The sequence below is a fragment of the Littorina saxatilis genome, unplaced genomic scaffold, assembly GCF_037325665.1.
Source record: "Littorina saxatilis isolate snail1 unplaced genomic scaffold, US_GU_Lsax_2.0 SUPER_12_unloc_2, whole genome shotgun sequence".
NCBI lineage: Eukaryota > Metazoa > Mollusca > Gastropoda > Littorinimorpha > Littorinidae > Littorina > Littorina saxatilis.
Window position 1 is genome coordinate 29,578 of NW_027125700.1, and position 19,936 is coordinate 49,513.

The following is a 19,936-nucleotide window of genomic DNA, read 5'->3' on the forward strand; positions in this document are numbered from 1 at the left end:
TCGAACCCACGACCTCCCGCTTGGAAATCCGGCGTCTCATCCACTAAGCCACTGCGCCTGTCCGGAAACTAAACAAATGTGACCCTCCACCACGAAATGAGTCGCATGTCACCTTTGCATGATTTTCATATTTTTACATTTTCCTAAAGAGTTTTTTATGCTCTATCCAGTGGTGAAAACCGTTTTAGAAAAGAGCGAAAACTGTTTGAGTTATAAGCCTGTGACTAAGGTGACCCTCACACTGTTGGTACCAGACACTCTCCGGACTTATATCAAGCCTAGCGCAGAACCGCGCGAGGTGACATGCGACTCATTTCGTGGTGGAGGGTCACAAATGTCTATGCTTTCAGGGTCCACGGATGGCGAGTTCGCCGTAGGTTTGCTGTCCGCCATCGCCACGGTGCTTCCCGTACCGATAGTGGGGATCTATAACATGTGGAAACGCAAGGGGTCGTGCCTGGAGAAACTCCGCTCTGTCGTCAAGCCTACCGACAGGTGGGGCCCTGCTACCTTCAAAATGCGCAAGGTTAGTTCCCGTGTCTATGTTGTACTCTCATGGGTGTTTTGATAGGTTGTGTGTGTGTGTGTGTGTATGTGTGTGTGTGTGTGTGTGTGTCTCTCTCTCTCTGTCTCGCTCTCTTTACTGCCCCCCCCCCCCCCTCTTGGGGAACTGCAGTATTGATAGTCTCAAACAGCGATAGGTATGTTTACGTTTCAATTTTGTATTCTTACGTAGGGTTTTATTTGTTCATGAAGAGTGTACATTTGGTCTCTGTCTCTGTGTCTCTGTGTCTCTCTGTCTCTTTCTTTCATCCTCTCACTCTATCTATCTCTCACTCTCTCTGTTACTTTTTTTTTTTTATCTCTCATTGTCTTTCTGTCTGTCTCTTTCCCACCACTACAAGCTAAAATTGGGGCACTGCCTCTCTGCCTCTCTGCCTCTCTGCCTCTCTGCCTCTCTGCCTCACTGCCTCTCTGCCTCTCTGCCTCACTGCCTCTCTGCCTCTCTGCCTCTGCCTCACTGCCTCTCTGCCTCTCTGCCTCTCTGCCTCACTGCCTCTCTGCCTCTTTGCCTCTCTGCCTCACTGCCTCTCTGCCTCTCTGCCTCACTGCCTCTCTGCCTCTCTGCCTCTCTCAAACAGCTCAATGTATGCAACACACATTTTAAAACGAGGCAGAGAGGCAGAGAGGCACTCTGCCTCTCTGCATCACTGCCTCTCTGCCTCACTGCCTCTGCCTCTCTGCCTCTCTGCCTCACTGCCTCTCTGCCTCTCTGCCTCACTGCCTCTCTGCCTCTCTGCCTCTCTCAAACAGCTCAATGTATGCAACACACATTTTAAAACGATAAAAAAACCAAGTCGCGTCAGGCAAAAATACCACTTTCAGTCAAGCTGTCGAACTCACAGAATGAAACTGAACACAATGCAATTTTTCAGCAAGACCGTATACTCGTAGCGTCGTAAGTCCACCGCTCGTGGCAAAGGCAGTGAAATTGACAAGAAGAGCGGGATAGTAGTTGCGCTGAGAAGGATAGCACGCTTTTCTGTACCTCTCTTCGTTTTAACTTTCTGAGCGTGTTTTTAATCCAAACATATCATATCTATATGTTTTTGGAATCAGGAACCGACAAGGAATAAGATGAAAGTGTTTTTAAATTGATTTCGAAAATTTCTTTTGATCATAATTTTTATATTTTTAATTTTCAGAGCTTGTTTTTAATCCAAATATAACATATTTATATGTTTTTGGAATCAGAAAATGATGAAGAATAAGATGAACGTAAATTTGGATCGTTTTATAAAAAAAATATTTTTTTACAATTTTCAGATTGTTAATGACCAAAGTTATTAATTAATTTTTAAGCCACCAAGCTGAAATGCAATACCGAAGTCCAGCCATTGTCGAAAGTTGCTTGGCCAAAATTTCAATCAATTTGATTGAAAAATGAGGGTGTGACAGTGCCGCCTCAACTTTTTCAAAAAGCCGGATATGACGTCATCAAAGGTATTTATCGAAAAACAGAAAAAGAAAATCCGGGGATATCATTCCCAGGAACTCTGATGTAAAATTTCATAAAGATCGATCCAGTAGTTTGGTCTGAATCACTCTACACACACACACGCACAGACAGACAGACAGACACACACACACACACACACACACACACACACACACACACACACACACACACACACACACACACACACACACACACACACACACACATACACCACGACCCTCGTCTCGATTCCCCCTCTATGTTAAAACATTTAGTCAAAACTTGACTAAATGTAAAAACAAGACCGGAGTGCGATGTAAATCACGAGCAGTTCTTCCAAACCCATATAAAAAACATGACAAAACCAGCCTGTTTCCGCATATTGAGCCAGGATATTTTATTTAGGCATATCGACGTTGCAGTTCCGGAGCAAATGATGTACATTTCTTTACGAATTAGCGTTCAAACGTGTGTTTATTCCGTAATATAATAATGCACAGCTCGACAATATGGCCACGAACACGAACAAATAATTATACGGTACTAAGAAACAAGAATAACAACATGCCTGTCTAATACGACTAGCATTTTGCCGTGTGCGCTGTAAAATCTCCCTGACGAAAAGCAGATATCTTGTAAGTTAGCGAGTGTAATAACGAAGGCGAGTCGTATAAAGTGTTAGCTTTTCTTGTTTTTATCGATGTTTTATGTCTTGAACTCAGCGCTAATTGTATAGGAGGTTATTCGTGTTGATACGTGTTCTAGTTAGTGATGATAATGCTTTTGTTTGTGTGTTTGTGTGTTTGTTTGTTTGCTCGTGTATTTTCTTTTCTTTGTGTTGCTTACTCATTGAGCGTGTGTTACTATGTGTCATTTAGATGTGTATTAATTGTCTTAGCTTAAACGCACTATGGGCCTAACGCCGAATAAAACCTCGAAACCTTGAAACCTTGCTGACGGGGGGCCCGGTAGCTCAGTTGTTACAGCACTGGACTTGTGATCGGAAGGTCGCAGGTTTGAAATCGGGCCGGGATGGACACGGGTCAACTTTATGTGCAGGCCCAGAGACAGAAGCCATGTCCCACCCCCGTGTCACCACAATGGCACATAAAAGATCTTGGTCATTCTGCCATAAGTGCAGATGGCTGATACCACATAAACACGCATACATGTTTGTATCTCATCAAAAGCCGTGAGGGCGTAAAACTGGAATCGTATAACCCATATCTTGTCCGAAATATTTAGCCTGTAGGATATAAAGCATTCTCTCTTTCATTTTTTTACATTTAGTCACGTTTTGACTAAATGTTTTAACATAGACATGGAATCGAGACGAGGGTGGCGGTGTATGTGTGTATGTGTGTGCGTGTAGAACGATTCCGAGAAAACTACTGGACCGATCTTCATGAAACTTCACATTGGAGTTCCTGGGTATGATATCCCCAGAATTGTGTGTTTTTTCGATAACTTTGATGACGTCATATACGGGTTTTAATGAAAGTTGAAGCCGCACTGTCACACCCCCATTTTTCAACTTAATTGATTGATATTCTGGTCACACAATCTTCGACGACATCCGGACTATGGGATTGCATTTCAGCTTGGAAGCTTAACAATTAGTTTATTCGTTTGCTCATTAAAGTTGTCATTAAAATCGAATTTTCAGTTACAGATCCAAACAAATACCGCATTGTATTCATCATCTTTTCCTGAATTCAAAAATGTATAGATATGTCATGTTTACTCTAAACAGAAGGAAAGAATATAGGTCCAGTAAGTACTTCGGTCGCTTGCTTCGCAGAGACGAGGGTGACCCGCCTCGGTCTTCAGGCGATGACTGTATTTTTGGTTATTGTTGGTTTGTTAACGATTGACTAAATGTTTTTATATCGCTTCACGCGACTTGTTTTACCTTGCTGACACAACGGTTTGTTGCAGGTGTGGCTGAACCGCTACTCGGGCACGCTGACGGCCGAAACGGTGAGCGACTTTGGAAGCAGCATCTTCTCTCGCGACTCGCTCAAAGATGACTTCCATTACGTGACGGCCCACATGACTACCCACCACCCCATCGGGACGCACCGCAGTTTCTTCACCGCCACCTGCCCCACAATCCAGGTCAAAGAAAGCCCACCTCCCCTTCCACAACCCGAGGCGGGCTTGGTCGCGGCCGCTGAGTCGACAGGCGTTGATCTGCCTGTGGGATCTCCGCTTTCAACGGACCTGGAGGAGAGGGAATCGTGTGTCGACGTCAGTGTGACACCGCCCCCAGGGACTCTCGGCTCGCCCAATGAGATGGGTTCTGACAAGACACCGGGAGGCAGCAGCCTCCAAGGCGTTGCAGACTAGAAACGTCAGACAAAACAACAAAGAAAGGGTCACGCGAAACTCATTACACAGCGGGAATCCAGGACAGACAAAGCACAGCGACGCTGACAACTGAGGGTAACAAAGTGGATGGAAAAGTTGATAGGAAACTCATTAGGCCAAAAACAAAAATAGGTCTGTTTACGGTAACATAGGCATAAAAAATAGGGTCGGTAGGTCGGGAATTTTTTTTTTTTTTTTTTTTTTTTTTCCCCAAAAACCATATTTTTACGTTATTTTGCAAAAAAAAAACAAGATTTTTTTTTTTTTTTTTTTTCCCCAAATGCCAAAAAAAAGTCTGGGGTCGCGCGAAAAAAATAGGGTTGGTCGGGATACCGTAAACAGACTATTTTTTTTTTTGGCCTTACAGAGGGCAAAATCCGTCGCAGGCAAAGCATAATGAATCTGACAAAATAGGGTGGCAAAAGGTGATGGGAAACAAACTACACGGGGGCAAATCCCTCGCAGAAAAAGTACAAAGTTGAGCTGGCAAAATTGGGTAACAAAAGGTGTGGGGAAACTCATTACGATAGGAGAAGGAGATTCTTGAAGATCTGATATTTCTTATGCATCTCATTACGGATGGACAACTCTCGCAAAACAAGTATTTTCAAATCGGTCTCGATATATCCAGTCCCTTGAGGTGATCTTATTCTGGGGAAAAGGATGTACTAACTTTTCACACACACACACACACACACACACACGCACACACACACACACGCACACACACACACACACACACGCACACACACACACGCACGCACACACACGCACACATACACACACACACGCATGCACACACACACGCACGCACACACACGCACACACGCACGCACGCACACACACACACACACGCACGCACACACACACACACACACACACGCACGCACGCACATACACAAGCACGCGCAAAACACACACACACACACGGACGCACCCACACATATAGGCGCACACACACCCACGCACGCACACACACACACGCACACACACACACACACACACAGTCTGTAATTGAAGTTACACAAGTAAAAAATCAATAAAAGAGGGGGGGGGGGGGGAATCCTTGCATATCTAGCACATTCTTTCCCGTGAAAACAGTTCTGCTGACTATCATGGATCTGGCCAGGCTGTTCTACCCAATACAACCATTCTATCAAATACAACCATTCTACCTAATACAACCATTCTACCCAATACAACCATTCTACCCATTACAACCATTCTACCCATTACAACCATTCTACCCAATACAACCACTCTACCCAATACAACCACTCTATCCAATGCAACCATTCTACCCAATACAACCATTCTACCCAATACAACCATTCTACCCAATACAACCATTCTACCCAATACAACCATTCTACCCAATACAACCATTCTACCCAATACAACCATTCTACCCAATACAACCATTCTACCCAATACAACCATTCTACCCATTACAACCATTCTACCCAATACAACCACTCTACCCAATACAACCATTCTACCCAATACAACCATTCTACCCAATACAACCATTCTACCCAATACAACCACTCTACCCAATACAACCATTCTACCCAATACAACCATTCTACCCAATACAACCATTCTACCCATTACAACCACTCTACCCAATACAACCATTCTACCCAATACAACCACTCTACCCAATACAACCATTCTACCCAATACAACCACAATCTGCTTGGACTCATACCAACGAATACACATCGTGACTGCAACGTGTGCATATTATGGGTTGGAGGGGGGGGGGGGGGGGGGGCAGAAATGAGTGGCTGTTAAAAATCAATTCACACACAAAATCACACTCTGCATACAAAGCATCCTAGCAGTAAATTACAGTTGATTTCGGGAGGTGTCCACGTGGAGGGATGATCTTAATCCTGTGCAAAAGGATGATCTTAATCCTATGCAAAATGATGATCTTAGTCCTATGCAAAAGCACTGGCCAGATTTGAGATGGTGATCAGGATCTTTGACCGTCGCGATATAACCTTGAACGGTTGAAAACGACGTTAAACATCCCACGATTGACAAAAGGGTCTTTCCTGGCATAATTGTATAGACATATATATAAAAAAATGTCCACCCGTGTGACTTGGAATAATAGGCCGTGAAAAGTATATACTCGCCTAACACGCTTGAGATTTACTGGCCGATGTGAATGCGTGATATATTGTGTAAAAAATTCCATCTCACACGGCATATTGTAAACGCCATGAGCCTCCCTCTGGGAGGGTATGTGCGTAGAAATACTCACTAATAATAATACTAAAACACCACCAAAAAAAAAGAAAGAAAAAAAAGGATCTTTGACACGGGAAGGACTTTGCCTTAAAGAGGCGGAGGAAGACTGTACACACTTAAAGAGGCGGAGGAAGACTGTACACACTTAAAGAGGCGGAGGGAGACTGTACACACTTAAAGAGGCGGAGGAAGACTGTACACACTTAAAGAGGCGGAGGAAGACTGTACACACTTAAAGAGGCGGAGGAAGACTGTACACACTTGCTTTAAATGTCAAAGATACGTGCAAGAGGAGGAGGTCCAACAGTGTTATCATCTTGCAATACAGACTGGCTACGGTGGTGACATCTGCTCCCGAAAATGTATAACGACTGTTTTCATGCACGCAAAAGACCTCGGTCATTCTGCAATAAGTGCAGGTGGCTGATAACACCTAAGCACACAGACACCTGGGTAGCGCGACTCTGTTGCTACTAGCTTCCCACTGGGAGGAAGTGACCCGACTGTCCCAGCGAGGGGATAATAACGTAATTGAATTGGAAAAAAAAGATGCACGAAGACTAGTTACGGCATGTACTGTACTATAATAACCGCAACAACTGTTATTCATTCGTTTAGTTTGTTCACATGTAATAAAAAGCAGTTGTCTTTGAAATCATCGAGTGTTGTTGATTGAGACCATTGCTCCACGTCGACACACACCAACAACCTGCACCTGACTGCTCCCAGTGCAAAGTGTGTTTGTTTGTATGCCGCCCAGCCGACCACGAAGGGCCATATCAGGGCGGTGCTGCTTTGACATATATAACATGCGCCACACACAAGACAGAAGTCGCAGCACAGGCTTCATGTCTCACCCAGTCACATTATTCTGACACCGGACCAACCCGTCCTAGCACTAACCCCATAATGCCAGACGCCAGGCGGAGCAGCCACTAGATTGCCAATTTTAAAGTCTTAGGTATGACCCGGCCGGGGTTCAAACCCACGTCCTTCCGATCACGGGGCGGACGCCTTACCACTAGGCCAACCGTGCCGGCTCCCGTGGAAAGTGAACATTTGTGTATGAATTAAATTTGCTGATCGACAATCGTTTCAGTTAAGAAATTAATTCATCAAGCATCCCCCCCCCCCCCCCTATCCAATCCGCACTGAAAGCCACACAGGCGGTTGATGCTGGGTACGTGTCCAAGTGGAGGGGTGGTGTTAGCCTATGGACGGGTGGTGCTAGCCTATGGACGGGTGGTGCTAGCCTATGGACGGGTGGTGCTAGCCTATGGACGGGTGGTGCTACCCTATGGACGGGTGGTGCTATCCTATGGAGGGGGGTGCTATCCTATGGACGGGTGGTGCTATCCTATGGACGGGTGGTGCTATCTTATGGACGGGTGGTGCTAGCCTATGGAGGGGTGGTGTTAGCCTATGGACGGGTGGTGCTATCCTATGGACGGGTGGTGCTAGCCTATGGACGGGTGGTGCTATCCTATGGAGGGGTGGTGCTAGCCTATACTATGGACGTGTGGTGCTATACTATGGACGTGTGGTGCTAGCCTATGGACGGGTGGTGCTATCCTATGGACGTGTGGTGCTATCCTATGAACGGGTGGTGCTATCCTATGGAGGGGTGGTGCTATCCTAAGGACGGGTGGTGCTATCCTATGGACGTGTGGTGCTATCCTATGAACGGGTAGTGCTATCCTATGGACGGGGAGATGGATGGTGTACTCCCGGTTGACCGTATCTCGTTTCTCCGTATATCGTTCCTCCGTATTCATTGAGTGGAACGGACTCCAAGTGCCGTTTGACCGTATTTGCTCATGTTTTATTTCGTTTTTACATTGAGTCAATTTTGACTAAATGTTTTAACATAGAGGGGGGAATCGAGACGAGACACACACACACACACACACACACACACACACACACACACACACACACACACACACACACACACACACACACACACACACACACACACACACACACACACACATACACACACACACAACTGCGCACACATAATTATTATACACGCACGATCAGGTTAAACGACACTGTCTAGTACGGTCAAACGATACAACGCTTCGGCTAAGGTCACGGTTAACTGAACGGTGGCTACATCAATAGTACGGTCAAACGAGATATGGTCAACCGGACCCTAACCAAATAGATCAGTAGGTAGAGGTGCTGGCTTGAAACCATATGTGACCCTCCACCACGAAATGAGTCGCATGTCACCTTTGCATAATTTTCATATTTTTACATTTTTTTAAAGAGTTTTTTATGCTCTATCCAGTGGTGAAAGCCGTTTTAGAAAAGAGCGAAAATTGTTAGAGTTATAAGCCTGTGACTAAGGTGACCCTCACGCTGTTACCAGACACTTCCTGGATTTATATTGAGCCTAGCGCAGAACCGCGCGAGGTGACATGCGACTCATTTCGTGGTGGAGGGTCACATATGTCGCTAAATCGGCATGGGTTTGATCCACACGTTCGGCGAGGGATTTATTTCCCAGAGTCAACTTTGTGCAGACTCTCCTCGGTTTCCGAACACCAGGTCTGCGCACGATAAAGATCACAAGTTCTCAGAGAACGTCTCAGGGTTTGGAAACATGAATAGACGCATGCTAGAGAGAGAAAAAAAGAGGTAGCTCCGTACTGTATGGCAGCTCACTTTCCCCAATGAGAAAGCAGCCCGTATGTCCGTGAGGGTAACCTCACATCCTGACCTCAGGTCAAAATGAGTTCGGCTCATTCTCTCCCTGACATGATGCCTTGGTTTTCCTTGTCTGGCGAGGAAATCGATTTTTTTACATATTTAGATTATTATCGTAATGTGCTATGAATGTAAGCAGATTCGCGATCGTCGATAATGATTTTTCATGGTGTTGTGTAATTTTTAAATTACAAAGGAATTGATATGTAAGGCAGTTTCAAGCGAGCTATTTCTCGCGGCTGTATTTACTGTGCAAACAACTCTAAATAGGGCATCAGTGATGCAACCATATATTACGGTCTCCTTCCGGCAGCAGTTCCAAAAGTTCGACTTGCTTTGACCTTAGAACGATGTCTTTATCATAACTGTGAAGAACAGAACGAAGATCCTGCGAATCACGGACCTCCTGAACGTTGTAACAACAATGTACACACAAAATAATATTAAACACAAAGAAAACACCTCTCACAGAGCACGGCACAAGCATGTCATTTGGGGCACAACACATCACGTCGAACATGAAAGTCGCAGCCAGCTACGGGAAGAACTGAGTCTTCAACCTACTCTTGAACGCGTCAAGAGAGGGGCTCTGGCGAAGCTCAAGCGGCAGGGAGTTCCAGACGGAGGAATGCACGCTGACCAGCAGATGCGAGTTTCGAGCGAGGGATGTGAAGGCGGAGTGGGTCAGCAGCAGAACGAATGGGACGGTTGGAGGGCTGGGTGTACAGGTCCAGGGAGGATTGAAGGTACTCGGAAGCAGAGTCGTTGAGACACTTGTAGACGAGAGTGGACAGTTTGTAGGAGATTCGGGTGTTGACAGGGAGCCAGTGCAATGAGCGAAGTAGGGGGGTGATGTGGTCTCGCTTCGTCTTCCTCAACGTCAGCCTGGCAGCAGCGTTCTGGACTCGTTGTAGGCCATGAATGGATGAGCCGGGGAGGCCAGCCAGAAGGGAGTTGCAGTAGTCCAGACGACTGAAGATGAGGGAGAAAACCAGCTTGACACAGGCGTCGTGGGTGAGGTAGCGACGGATGGAGGCGATGCGTCGTAGGTGGAAAAAGCCAAACAACACACATACAAACCAGTGTAGACATAGTGCATGAGAGGAAGGGGTTTTCAAAATGAGGCAACGGTACAGGGGCTGGCCAGGCGGGGGATGGGTAGAGGGTTCGGTAGGGGGGGGGGTGGTTGGGGAGGGGGGAGACTCGCCCACCAGCTGCTGTTGACATTTAGAATTTGAAAGGGGTATATTTGGTCTCTAATTGAGAGAAAAAAGGTACATTTCCAGGGTAAATGGGAGGGGGGGTGCGCTAAGGAAGCAAAGGACCCCTCCCCCCCCCCCCCCCCCGCTAGATCCACCTCTGCACATGCGCACACGAACACAAACATTAAGTTCCCCACCTCAAATTTTGATTCTTAATATCAGTTTGGACACTTGGGACTTCCAAAATATCTGGTCTGTAAGGAATATTTTTTAAAACATTCAATTTACCATGTCCATGACAATTCTACCTCTTTTGGATGAGAAAACGTCTGCACCTTTGGGTTCTACATTCCTACTCTCTTTTTTGATGAACGGTGTATTAATCTAGCCTCATGTGACGTATGCACTTGCATTTTCCCAACCCCACTAAAACAAGAATCGCTGACCTCATGTTTTGTCGATATCTGTGACGGAGAAAAAGAGTTATCTTTTCTTGGTTTTGGTTTGGTCCTCGCTACTTCTGTGTCTATGATTAACATAGACGAAGACGAGGAAACAGTCGGATTTGAAAAATGCAGATACAAATGCCGTGTGAGGCTAGATGAGACAAAATAAATGTTAAAATTCAGGTGTAGACTTATGCTCTCTCTCTCTCTCTCTCTCTCTCTCTCTCTCTCTCTCTCTCTCTCTCTCTCTCTCTCTCTCTCTCTCTCTCTGTCTCTCTCTCTCTCTCTGTCTCTCTCTCTCTCTCTCTCTCTCTCTCTCTCTCTCTCTCTCTCTCTCTCTAAGGGACAGGTTGTAAGATTATGTTTTCCCTAAGACCTCTATCTATCCTTTGGTTTCAGTTTCAGTTTCAGTCTCTCTCTCTCTCTCTCTCTCTCTCTCTCTCTCTCTCTCTCTCTCTCTCTCTCTCTCTCTCTCTCTCTCTCTCTAAGGGACAGGTTGTAAGATTATGTTTTGCCTAAGACCTCTATCTATCCTTTGGTAATAAAGTTCAGTTTCAGTTTCAGTCTCTCTCTCTCTCTCTCTCTCTCTCTCTCTCTCTCTCTCTCTCTCTCTCTCTCTCTCTCTCTCTCTCTCTCTCTCTCTCTCTCTCTCTCTCTCTCGGTGAGAGACAGGTCGGTTTCAGCGCAGCTCTGTCAATTTCTTCCACTTATCTCGCCAAAATGACCTTTGCTGGACTACCAGCTCATGTGCAGGCTATCCTGACCACTCTCCTTGCTGACCACCAAGTCAAGCCCTGGAAAGTTGCAGGGGAGGGAGAGGTCACCGTTTTCATCCTTCGCCTCAACCAAAGCCTACTTGACCCAGGCCCCACCATTGCTGTGCCGACCGGCCGGTGGAAGAAACAGTCGGCAGCGCAGACCCTCCGCGACAGAAGACGAGCGGAGCAGAGAAAAGCACAGGTGGGCATGGATCATAACAACGCATCCCTTCATTTGTCAACAGAATTAAGTGCCATTAGTAGAAATGATGAAAATCAAGATGTAAACAATGGAACAGAAAGTGTAGTGACACCTGACTGTCAAACAACAGAACGCCAGTCAGGAATGCGCACGTGCCTCACGCAGCCTACCCCCAGCCCAGTGCAGCACGTGCCTCACGCAGCCTACCCCCAGCCCAGTGCAGCACGTGCCTCACGCAGCCTACCCCCAGCCCAGTGCAGCACGTGCCTCACGCAGCCTACCCCCAGCCCAGTGCAGCACGTGCCTCACGCAGCCTACCCCCAGCCCAGTGCAGCACGTGCCTCACGCAGCCTACCCCCAGCCCAGTGCAGCACGTGCCTCACGCAGCCTACCCCCAGCCCAGTGCAGCACGTGCCTCACGCAGCCTACCCCCAGCCCAGTGCAGCACGTGCCTCACGCAGCCTACCCCCAGCCCAGTGCAGCACGTGCCTCACGCAGCCTACCCCCAGCCCAGTGCAGCACGTGCCTCACGCAGCCTACCCCCAGCCCAGCGCAGCACATGCCTTCTCACAGTGACACTGCTGTGACTTTCACGTGCGATACTGTCAGTTCAGGTGTTGCCTGTGTTGATCAGATTTCAAACGACACAGTGTCGCAGGCAGAAGACGAAACAACAGTAGCGGAACTTGCAGCAACAGATCGCGAGTTCGAACCCGATGAGGTGTACGATCTTGTTGTGAAGAATGTATACTGGTCAAGTAAGTCAAAGCTGTTGAACAGAAACAATAAACCGCGTACTAAGGAAAGCAGTGTGTCAAAAGAAAGGAGGCAAGAAACAGTTGACCACAATCGGAGATGATTACGTATTGACATACGATTGTAAAACAGCACAGACACTGACGTTATGAAGGTACCAATTCACTGCCCCATATGGCTTTTTGACCAATCAGGACGGATTCTAGGTGACCTGTTAAATGTTATAACGTTCAGGCAGGGACCCTTTTTGTTTATCAAGCTAAAAATTGACAAAACAAAGTAACAATTTAAATCAACAAGATCAGAGTGATTTATTCTACAGAATGACACTTCAAATGCTGTCAGATTATCTAAAGATAATACCGATAAGCGAGTTTTGTCGGTGGGTGCTTTACGGAACAGCAAGGTACTGCCCATCCTCTGAGTGTGAAATGCCGACCCCCTCACTTGAAATCTAAATTACCTAAGTTCGAAAAATCAAGTGAAATTGCGTCACTCGCGTTACGTCAAATGTATCTTTACGTCATTTCCGATCCGTCTTGAGTCGGTTCGAAATACGCGCGCATTTGAAAAAGTAAGACGAACAGTTATGTGTAAAGAAAAAGATTATGGTGGTTTGAATATGATAAACGTAGTACATATGCACAACTCATTTATGATTTCCTGGCTTGTTAATTTGCATAACTCCACACAAAAGTATTGGTCTGTTATTCCAAGATATTGTCTGGCATGTCTGGGCATTGGTTTATCGTGCTTTGACTCAAACGCATCTTCGAAAACGATGAATGGCCTCAATAGTTGCAGATCATTGTTTTGGAAACAAGTGTTATTAACTTGGCTTGACAATAAAAGTGTTTTATGTGAAAAGTATAATTTTGAACCAGTACATTTGAAGGACCAATGCATTTGGAACAATATGAATATTCAATTTAAACATAAATGCCTATTTTTTAAAGATTTTATAAAACATAATATCTCATTTGTAAAGGATGTCATGAATGAAAATGGTATTATTATTTATTTTGAAGATTTATGCCAAAAAGTGGGTTATACACCATCCATACAGTTTGAATACAATGCATTATGCACAGCACTTTAATCCAGACGTACAGACACATTACCATATCAATATTTTACATTGCAGGATTTCATTATTATTGGTGGAAACATAACAGCAAAGTTTATTAGAGCATGTTTAATTGATCTTGATGTCCAGATTCCGAGTGCCTGTGATTTTTGGAAACGCAAACATAATGTAGATTTGGATAAGAGAAACTGGTTATTGGCTGTTAACAGCACAAAAGAAGAAAGATTACGTCTGCTGCACTGGAAATTATTACATAGAATATATCAAACCAAAATTTTATTAAACAAAATGGGATTACGAACATCGAATAAATGTGAATTTTGTAATGAATTAGACACCCTTGAACATTTCTTTTTTAGTTGCCAAGAGGTGATGAAGGGTTGGAAAATATGTAAAGATTTTGTTTATAAGAAAATACATGTTGCCATTATTTTGAATGAAGAAAATGTATTTTTTGGTTATTTTAGGGAACGTTTGAAAAATGATTATATTTATTTTGTGAATTATTGTATTTTAATCACCAACATGACCATTGGAAAATTTAAATATGGGAAAAAGTTAGATTTGGGGGTATTATTGGAAACTGAGCTGAACATTAGGAATAAATTTATGTTATAAACATATTAGTTTACTGATAAAGTTTGTTGATTTAAAAATGTACACATTTGACTGAGAAAAGAAAAGACCTATGAAGAAGGTTTGCTCCAAGCCACACACACACACACTCACACACACACACACACTCACACACACACACACACACACACACACACACACACACACACACACACACACACACACACACCCACATAAAAAGGCAAAAAATAATTGTAGTAGCAAACCTGCATGCAACTGAGGTTAAAGAAAACAAAAGAAAAAACATTTACAATTGTTTTTATTAAAAAAATGTACTAAATATTTGTCTTGGAACTTTGTAATCAGAAATAAATATTTTTGATCTGTGCAGTTGCCTTTCGAAGATAACAAAAAGAGGCATTGAAGCCTTGGTTTTCTTATAAATACTTATGCACATTTTAGCAACCAAAATTATACAGTTTAATTGTTTCAACAGAGTTGCATGCATTTTTCGATTTTTAACTCCAAACATGATTTCATGCACAGTTAACTTTATCTGTTTATCCAAGTGTACCCAAATACAAAATTTGTTTCCAAAACTCAAGCACCACTGGGCAAAAGAAAAAAAAAGTGTTCTATATAAGTCAATGCTATTACTACAGTGTGAACAATATTGTCTTCCACAACTTTTATTTTACATAACATAATACTTGTGGGGTAAATATTGTGAAGTAATTTCCATTGTAATACTCGTAGCCTTGTCTCTTTAACTGATTCAAAACTCATCAGCCAATTTTTCTTGTCAATTTCATAATTAAATTTCCTCTTCCCAAATTCAATTGCACACGGTTCAACAAGTTTCATGCTTACTAATTCTTTTCTGAACTGTTGTGCTTTGTGTACTTTCTTACCACGATAAGAGGGGATATCCATCAAATCAATTTCTTCCTTTCCGTGCATAATCTTAATAATAACATTTACAACAACAGCACGAACCATGTTATATTCCAAAATTCTCTGTGTGGATTTTCCTAAAACACCACAAATGAACTGATAGGAAACAAACTCTTGTCTATGTAAAACATCATATACGCTAACAAGACCCTTTCTTGCCCAATCTTCAAAATACAGTACATTTCCAGCATAAACAAAATATTGGTTATTCCATAAAAGCGGATTAAATAAGTTATCATCAATACATACATTGTTATCAAGCCAGGTTTTCAAGACAGTTTTCCAAAATTTGGATTTGACAAGTTCACTCCCTTTTAATCGTCGAAAATCAACATTTGAATAAAAACATTGACAATTTGAGCCGTACATTGATAACACTGACTTTGGCACATATTTCCACTTATCTGTGACTTCGCGGGATGTCAGTCTGACAAGCCCATTGTAATAAAAAGGAAAGCTGCATGTGTTTCAAATCAATCATATTTAAGCCACCATTTTCTATATCACTACACAATATTATCCTCTTAACTTTTTCAAATGCTTTTTTACATTTAGTCAAGTTTTGACTAAATGTTTTAACATAGATGGGGGAATCGAGACGAGGGTCGTGTGTGTGTGTCTGTCTGTCTGTCTGTGTGTGTAGAGCGATTCAGACTAAACTACTGGACCGATCTTTATGAAATTTAACATGAGAGTTCCTGGGTATAATATCCTCAGACTTTTTTTTTTCATTTTTTTGATAAATGTCTTTGATGACGTCATATCCGGCTTTTCGTGAAAGTTAAGGCGGCACTGTCACGCTCTCATTTTTCAAGCAAATTGGTTGAAATTTTGGTCAAGTAATCTCCGACAAAGCCCGGACTTCGGTATTGCATTTCAGCTTGGTGGCTTAAACATTAATTAATGACTTTGGTCATTAAAAATCTGAAAATTGTAAAAAAAATTATTGTTTTTATAAAACGATCCAAATTTACGTTCATCTTATTCTCCATCATTTTCTGATTCCAAAAACATATAAATATGTTATATTTGGATTAAAAACAAGCTCTGAAAATTAAAAATATAAAAAATTATGATCAAAATTAAATTTTCGAAATCAATTTAAAAACACTTTCATCTTATTCCTTGTCGGTTCCTGATTCCAAAACCATATAGATATGATATGTTTGGATTGAAAACACGCTCAGAAAGTTAAAACGAAGAGAGGTACAGAAAAGCGTGCTATCCTTCTCAGCGCAACTACTACCCCGCTCTTCTTGTCAATTTCACTGCCTTTGCCATGAGCGGTGGACTGACGATGCTACGAGTATACGGTCTTGCTGCGTTGCATTGCGTTCCGTTTCATTCTGTGAGTTCGACAGCTACTTGACTAAATGTTGTATTTTCGCCTTACGCGACTTGTTATTATTTTCTTTCTTTTTCCATACAAATCTAAACAACAGTCTATTAACTTCTGCTAATACATTATCAGGGATTACAAATGCCTGCATATAATAAACAAATTGGGAAATCAAAAACGTTTTAATTACAATAATTTTACCCATAATACTCAAATTTCTTTTCTCCCATGCTGAAATCAAGCGCTTAACAGACGTAATTCGCTCTGTCCAATTTTCCTCAACATCAGAGGCTGATCTGTCATTACAAAAATAAATTTCCAAAATCCTTAATTTTTTCTTCCATTTAAAATCATAAAAGGTGTCTTGACAATGTTTCTGACTTCCTAACCACATGGCTTCGCATTTCGACAAATTCAACTTTACTCCGGAAACGTAATAAAAAGAATCAAAAATCAATAAGGCATGTTTTAAATCCGTTTCACTTTTCAAAAATAACGTAACATCGTCAGCATACAAAGCAATTTTTAACATATCATCCAAAAACCTATCATTAAAGCAATGCAAATTCAAAATACCTTTAACATTCTTACTCTGCCTTATCTTAATGGCTAATAACTCAATTGGCAAAACAAAGGCTAAAGGCGAGAACAGACATCCCTGACGGATTCCAGACTCCACTGGAAATAATCAGACAACCAGCCTGCATAATTAACAGAGCTCTTGGCATCTTTCATCCAAACTTGGACCCAAGTTACAAACTCCGGGCCAAACCCAATTTTTTTTTTAAACATTGATCATAAAGTCTTTTGAAATACAGTCAAATGCATGAAACATGTCAATGGTAACCAAAAGACCTGGTTTATCTTGCACATCCATTTGATCTATAACATCATCAATCAATCTTAATAAAGATGATACTTGCCTCCCTTTAATATATCCAACCTGATCAGGATTAATCACATTATGTACAACTTTGTTCATGCGCAGAGCCAAACACTTAGCCAGTAATGTATAATCACTGCTGGTTAATGAAATTGGACCCCAATTATTTAATTCATCTCTTGGAAGGTTTTTACCTTTATGAATTAACACAATGACAGCATTTCTTTGAAACGCAGACAAGCTACCATTCTCAAATGCTGCTGAAAAAGAACGTAATATAAATATACTCACTCGGGACCAAAATACTTTAATAAATTCAATTGTAATGCCATCATAGCCTGGGGAAGAACCATTTTTCATTTGTTTTAGTGCGTGTAACAGTTCACTGGCAGTTAAAGGACCCTCGCAGATGTTTTTCTCTTTGTCAGAAGGAGAAGGAACGCTGCAGCCTTGCAAAAAATCATCAACATTACCAACATTATCTTCTGTATGTATTTTCTTTTTATATAAATTCATAAAATATGTTTTTTGCACACTGTGTATTTGTTTTTGATCTGTACACACTCTCCCTTCATCATTTTTCACGCGATCCATAACATTTGCATTTGCACGTGCTTTTTCCAAACCCAAACAGTATTCCGTGGTTTTCTCCCCTTCCTCGACCCATTTAGCGCGAGCTCTAACCTGAGCGGCTCGTGCTTTTTTTTATTTCCATCAACTCAAGTTGCATTTTCACGTGTTCACGCTTTGCTTGGATATCATTGCAGTGAGGATTTGTACTTAGATAAACGTCTAAATCATTCAGTTTGTTACACAAATGTGCAGCTTCATTTCGCCTTTGACACTGTTTATTTTTACAATAATTAATGGTAAACTCTTTTATTTTAACTTTTAACATTTCCCAGTCCAGTTGACAATCCAATTCTTCACTACAAAATCCATCAATAAAAGTATTCATTTCATTGACATAATCAATATCTTCCAACATCAAATTATTGAACTTCCAAAAACCTTTGCCTCGTACAATCTCACATACTTTCATTCGAACCAGGCATCCTCTATGGTCTGAAAAAGGAACACTTACGATGCCACAATCAAAATTCAAATCAAAAATACCTGAACTAACCAAAATATAATCTAGTCGTCTGGCAATAAACGGAGACTTTCTTGACCAGGTAAATTCCTTTATATCCGGGTTGAAAAACCTCCAAACATCATACAAATTACATGTGTTAACCACATCATTAAATTTTGCAACGTTATCCCCTGAATGATTCTCGCCAGCTGTAACATCCTTTTCATTGTTCAAAACACAGTTAAAATCACCACACACTATGATCTCATCGCATTCAAAACTTTTAATTGTTTGCGTCAACTCATCAAACAATTTAACTTTTTCTTTTGTTTCGTTAGGTGCATACACATTTACAATTACAACTGATTTATTTTGTATTCTAATACATGTCGCTAAAATTCTCTTTGACGAATACAACACAGAGACATCTTCACAAACATTCTTTCCAAACAAAATCATTTGACCGGCGCTGTGCGATGTCCCTTCATGGAACACAAAACCATTCTTCCATTCTTGCATCCAGTCATCAGACACACTCCCTGTTATGTAAGTCCCCTGTAAACATATTATATCATATTGCCTTTGTTTAAGAAAAGTGAACACCGATTTTCTTTTCAGTTTTGATCTAACCCCTCTAACGTTCAGAGAGAAAACGTTCAATGAAGTCGAGGTCATAAGGAAAGTCCGTGGGCAATAACGGGGTCGTTATCCGTGTGGCACGTGCGATCATTTATTGTCATACTTGCCCTGCTTTCCAGCTGTGTTGCTGGACTGCGGGGAATCCCCGCCCTCACGTGACCGCTTGGGAGTGGACGATCGCTGTCTCGGTAGAAAGTCAATGGTAGCTTGCTTGTCTCTCGCTTGTCTGTCTTTGTTGCCTTTACCTTTACCGTTCTTGTTGGCGTTCGATGAAGCTGCACGAATGGGGGTGGAGAGGGGAAGGCCTGGAGTCGAGGAAGCGACGGGGGGAGGGAGGATGGGGACAGAGTCCTCGAACTTCTCGCTTTCGGCGTTGTAAAATAGTTTTGATACACATTCAGCAAAAATTAAATACAGAAAAAATCACAAAGGGTCCATTAAGTCTCAGGAAACATAAATACACGCATACAGGAAAAAAAAAATGGGTAGCGCCGTATGTATGGCAGCTCGCTTTCCCCGGGGAGAAAGCAGCTCGAATTTCCATGAGGGTAACCTCACTGGACTGTAAATCTTATCCAATCCAATCCAATCCAATATTAGGAGCCTGGGCGCCTAATATGGATCAGTGAAGCGGCCTTCACGAATCACTGTAAAAAGCCCCCTATATTTCAAA

At 42.6% G+C, this 19,936-nt stretch overlaps 1 protein-coding gene across 1 annotated transcript; it reads left to right on the plus strand.

Moving 5' to 3' along the window:
* Nucleotides 1-5,086, plus strand: LOC138954171 (uncharacterized). Its single transcript, XM_070326073.1, has 2 exons — nt 1-526; nt 3,938-5,086. Exons 1-2 carry the CDS (start codon nt 119-121, stop codon nt 4,346-4,348), a joined length of 819 nt encoding a protein of 272 aa, XP_070182174.1. The 5' UTR covers nt 1-118; the 3' UTR covers nt 4,349-5,086.
* The last annotated feature ends 14,850 nt before the right edge of the window (nt 5,087-19,936 follow it).

Excerpts from the sequence above, each read along its gene's own strand:
- LOC138954171 (XM_070326073.1), top strand. The coding sequence starts at position 119 with ATGATTTTCATATTTTTACATTTTCCTAAAGAGTTTTTTATGCTCTAT. Across the intron at positions 527-3,937 it reads CTACCTTCAAAATGCGCAAG|GTGTGGCTGAACCGCTACTC; the intron begins GTTAGTTCCCGT and ends GGTTTGTTGCAG.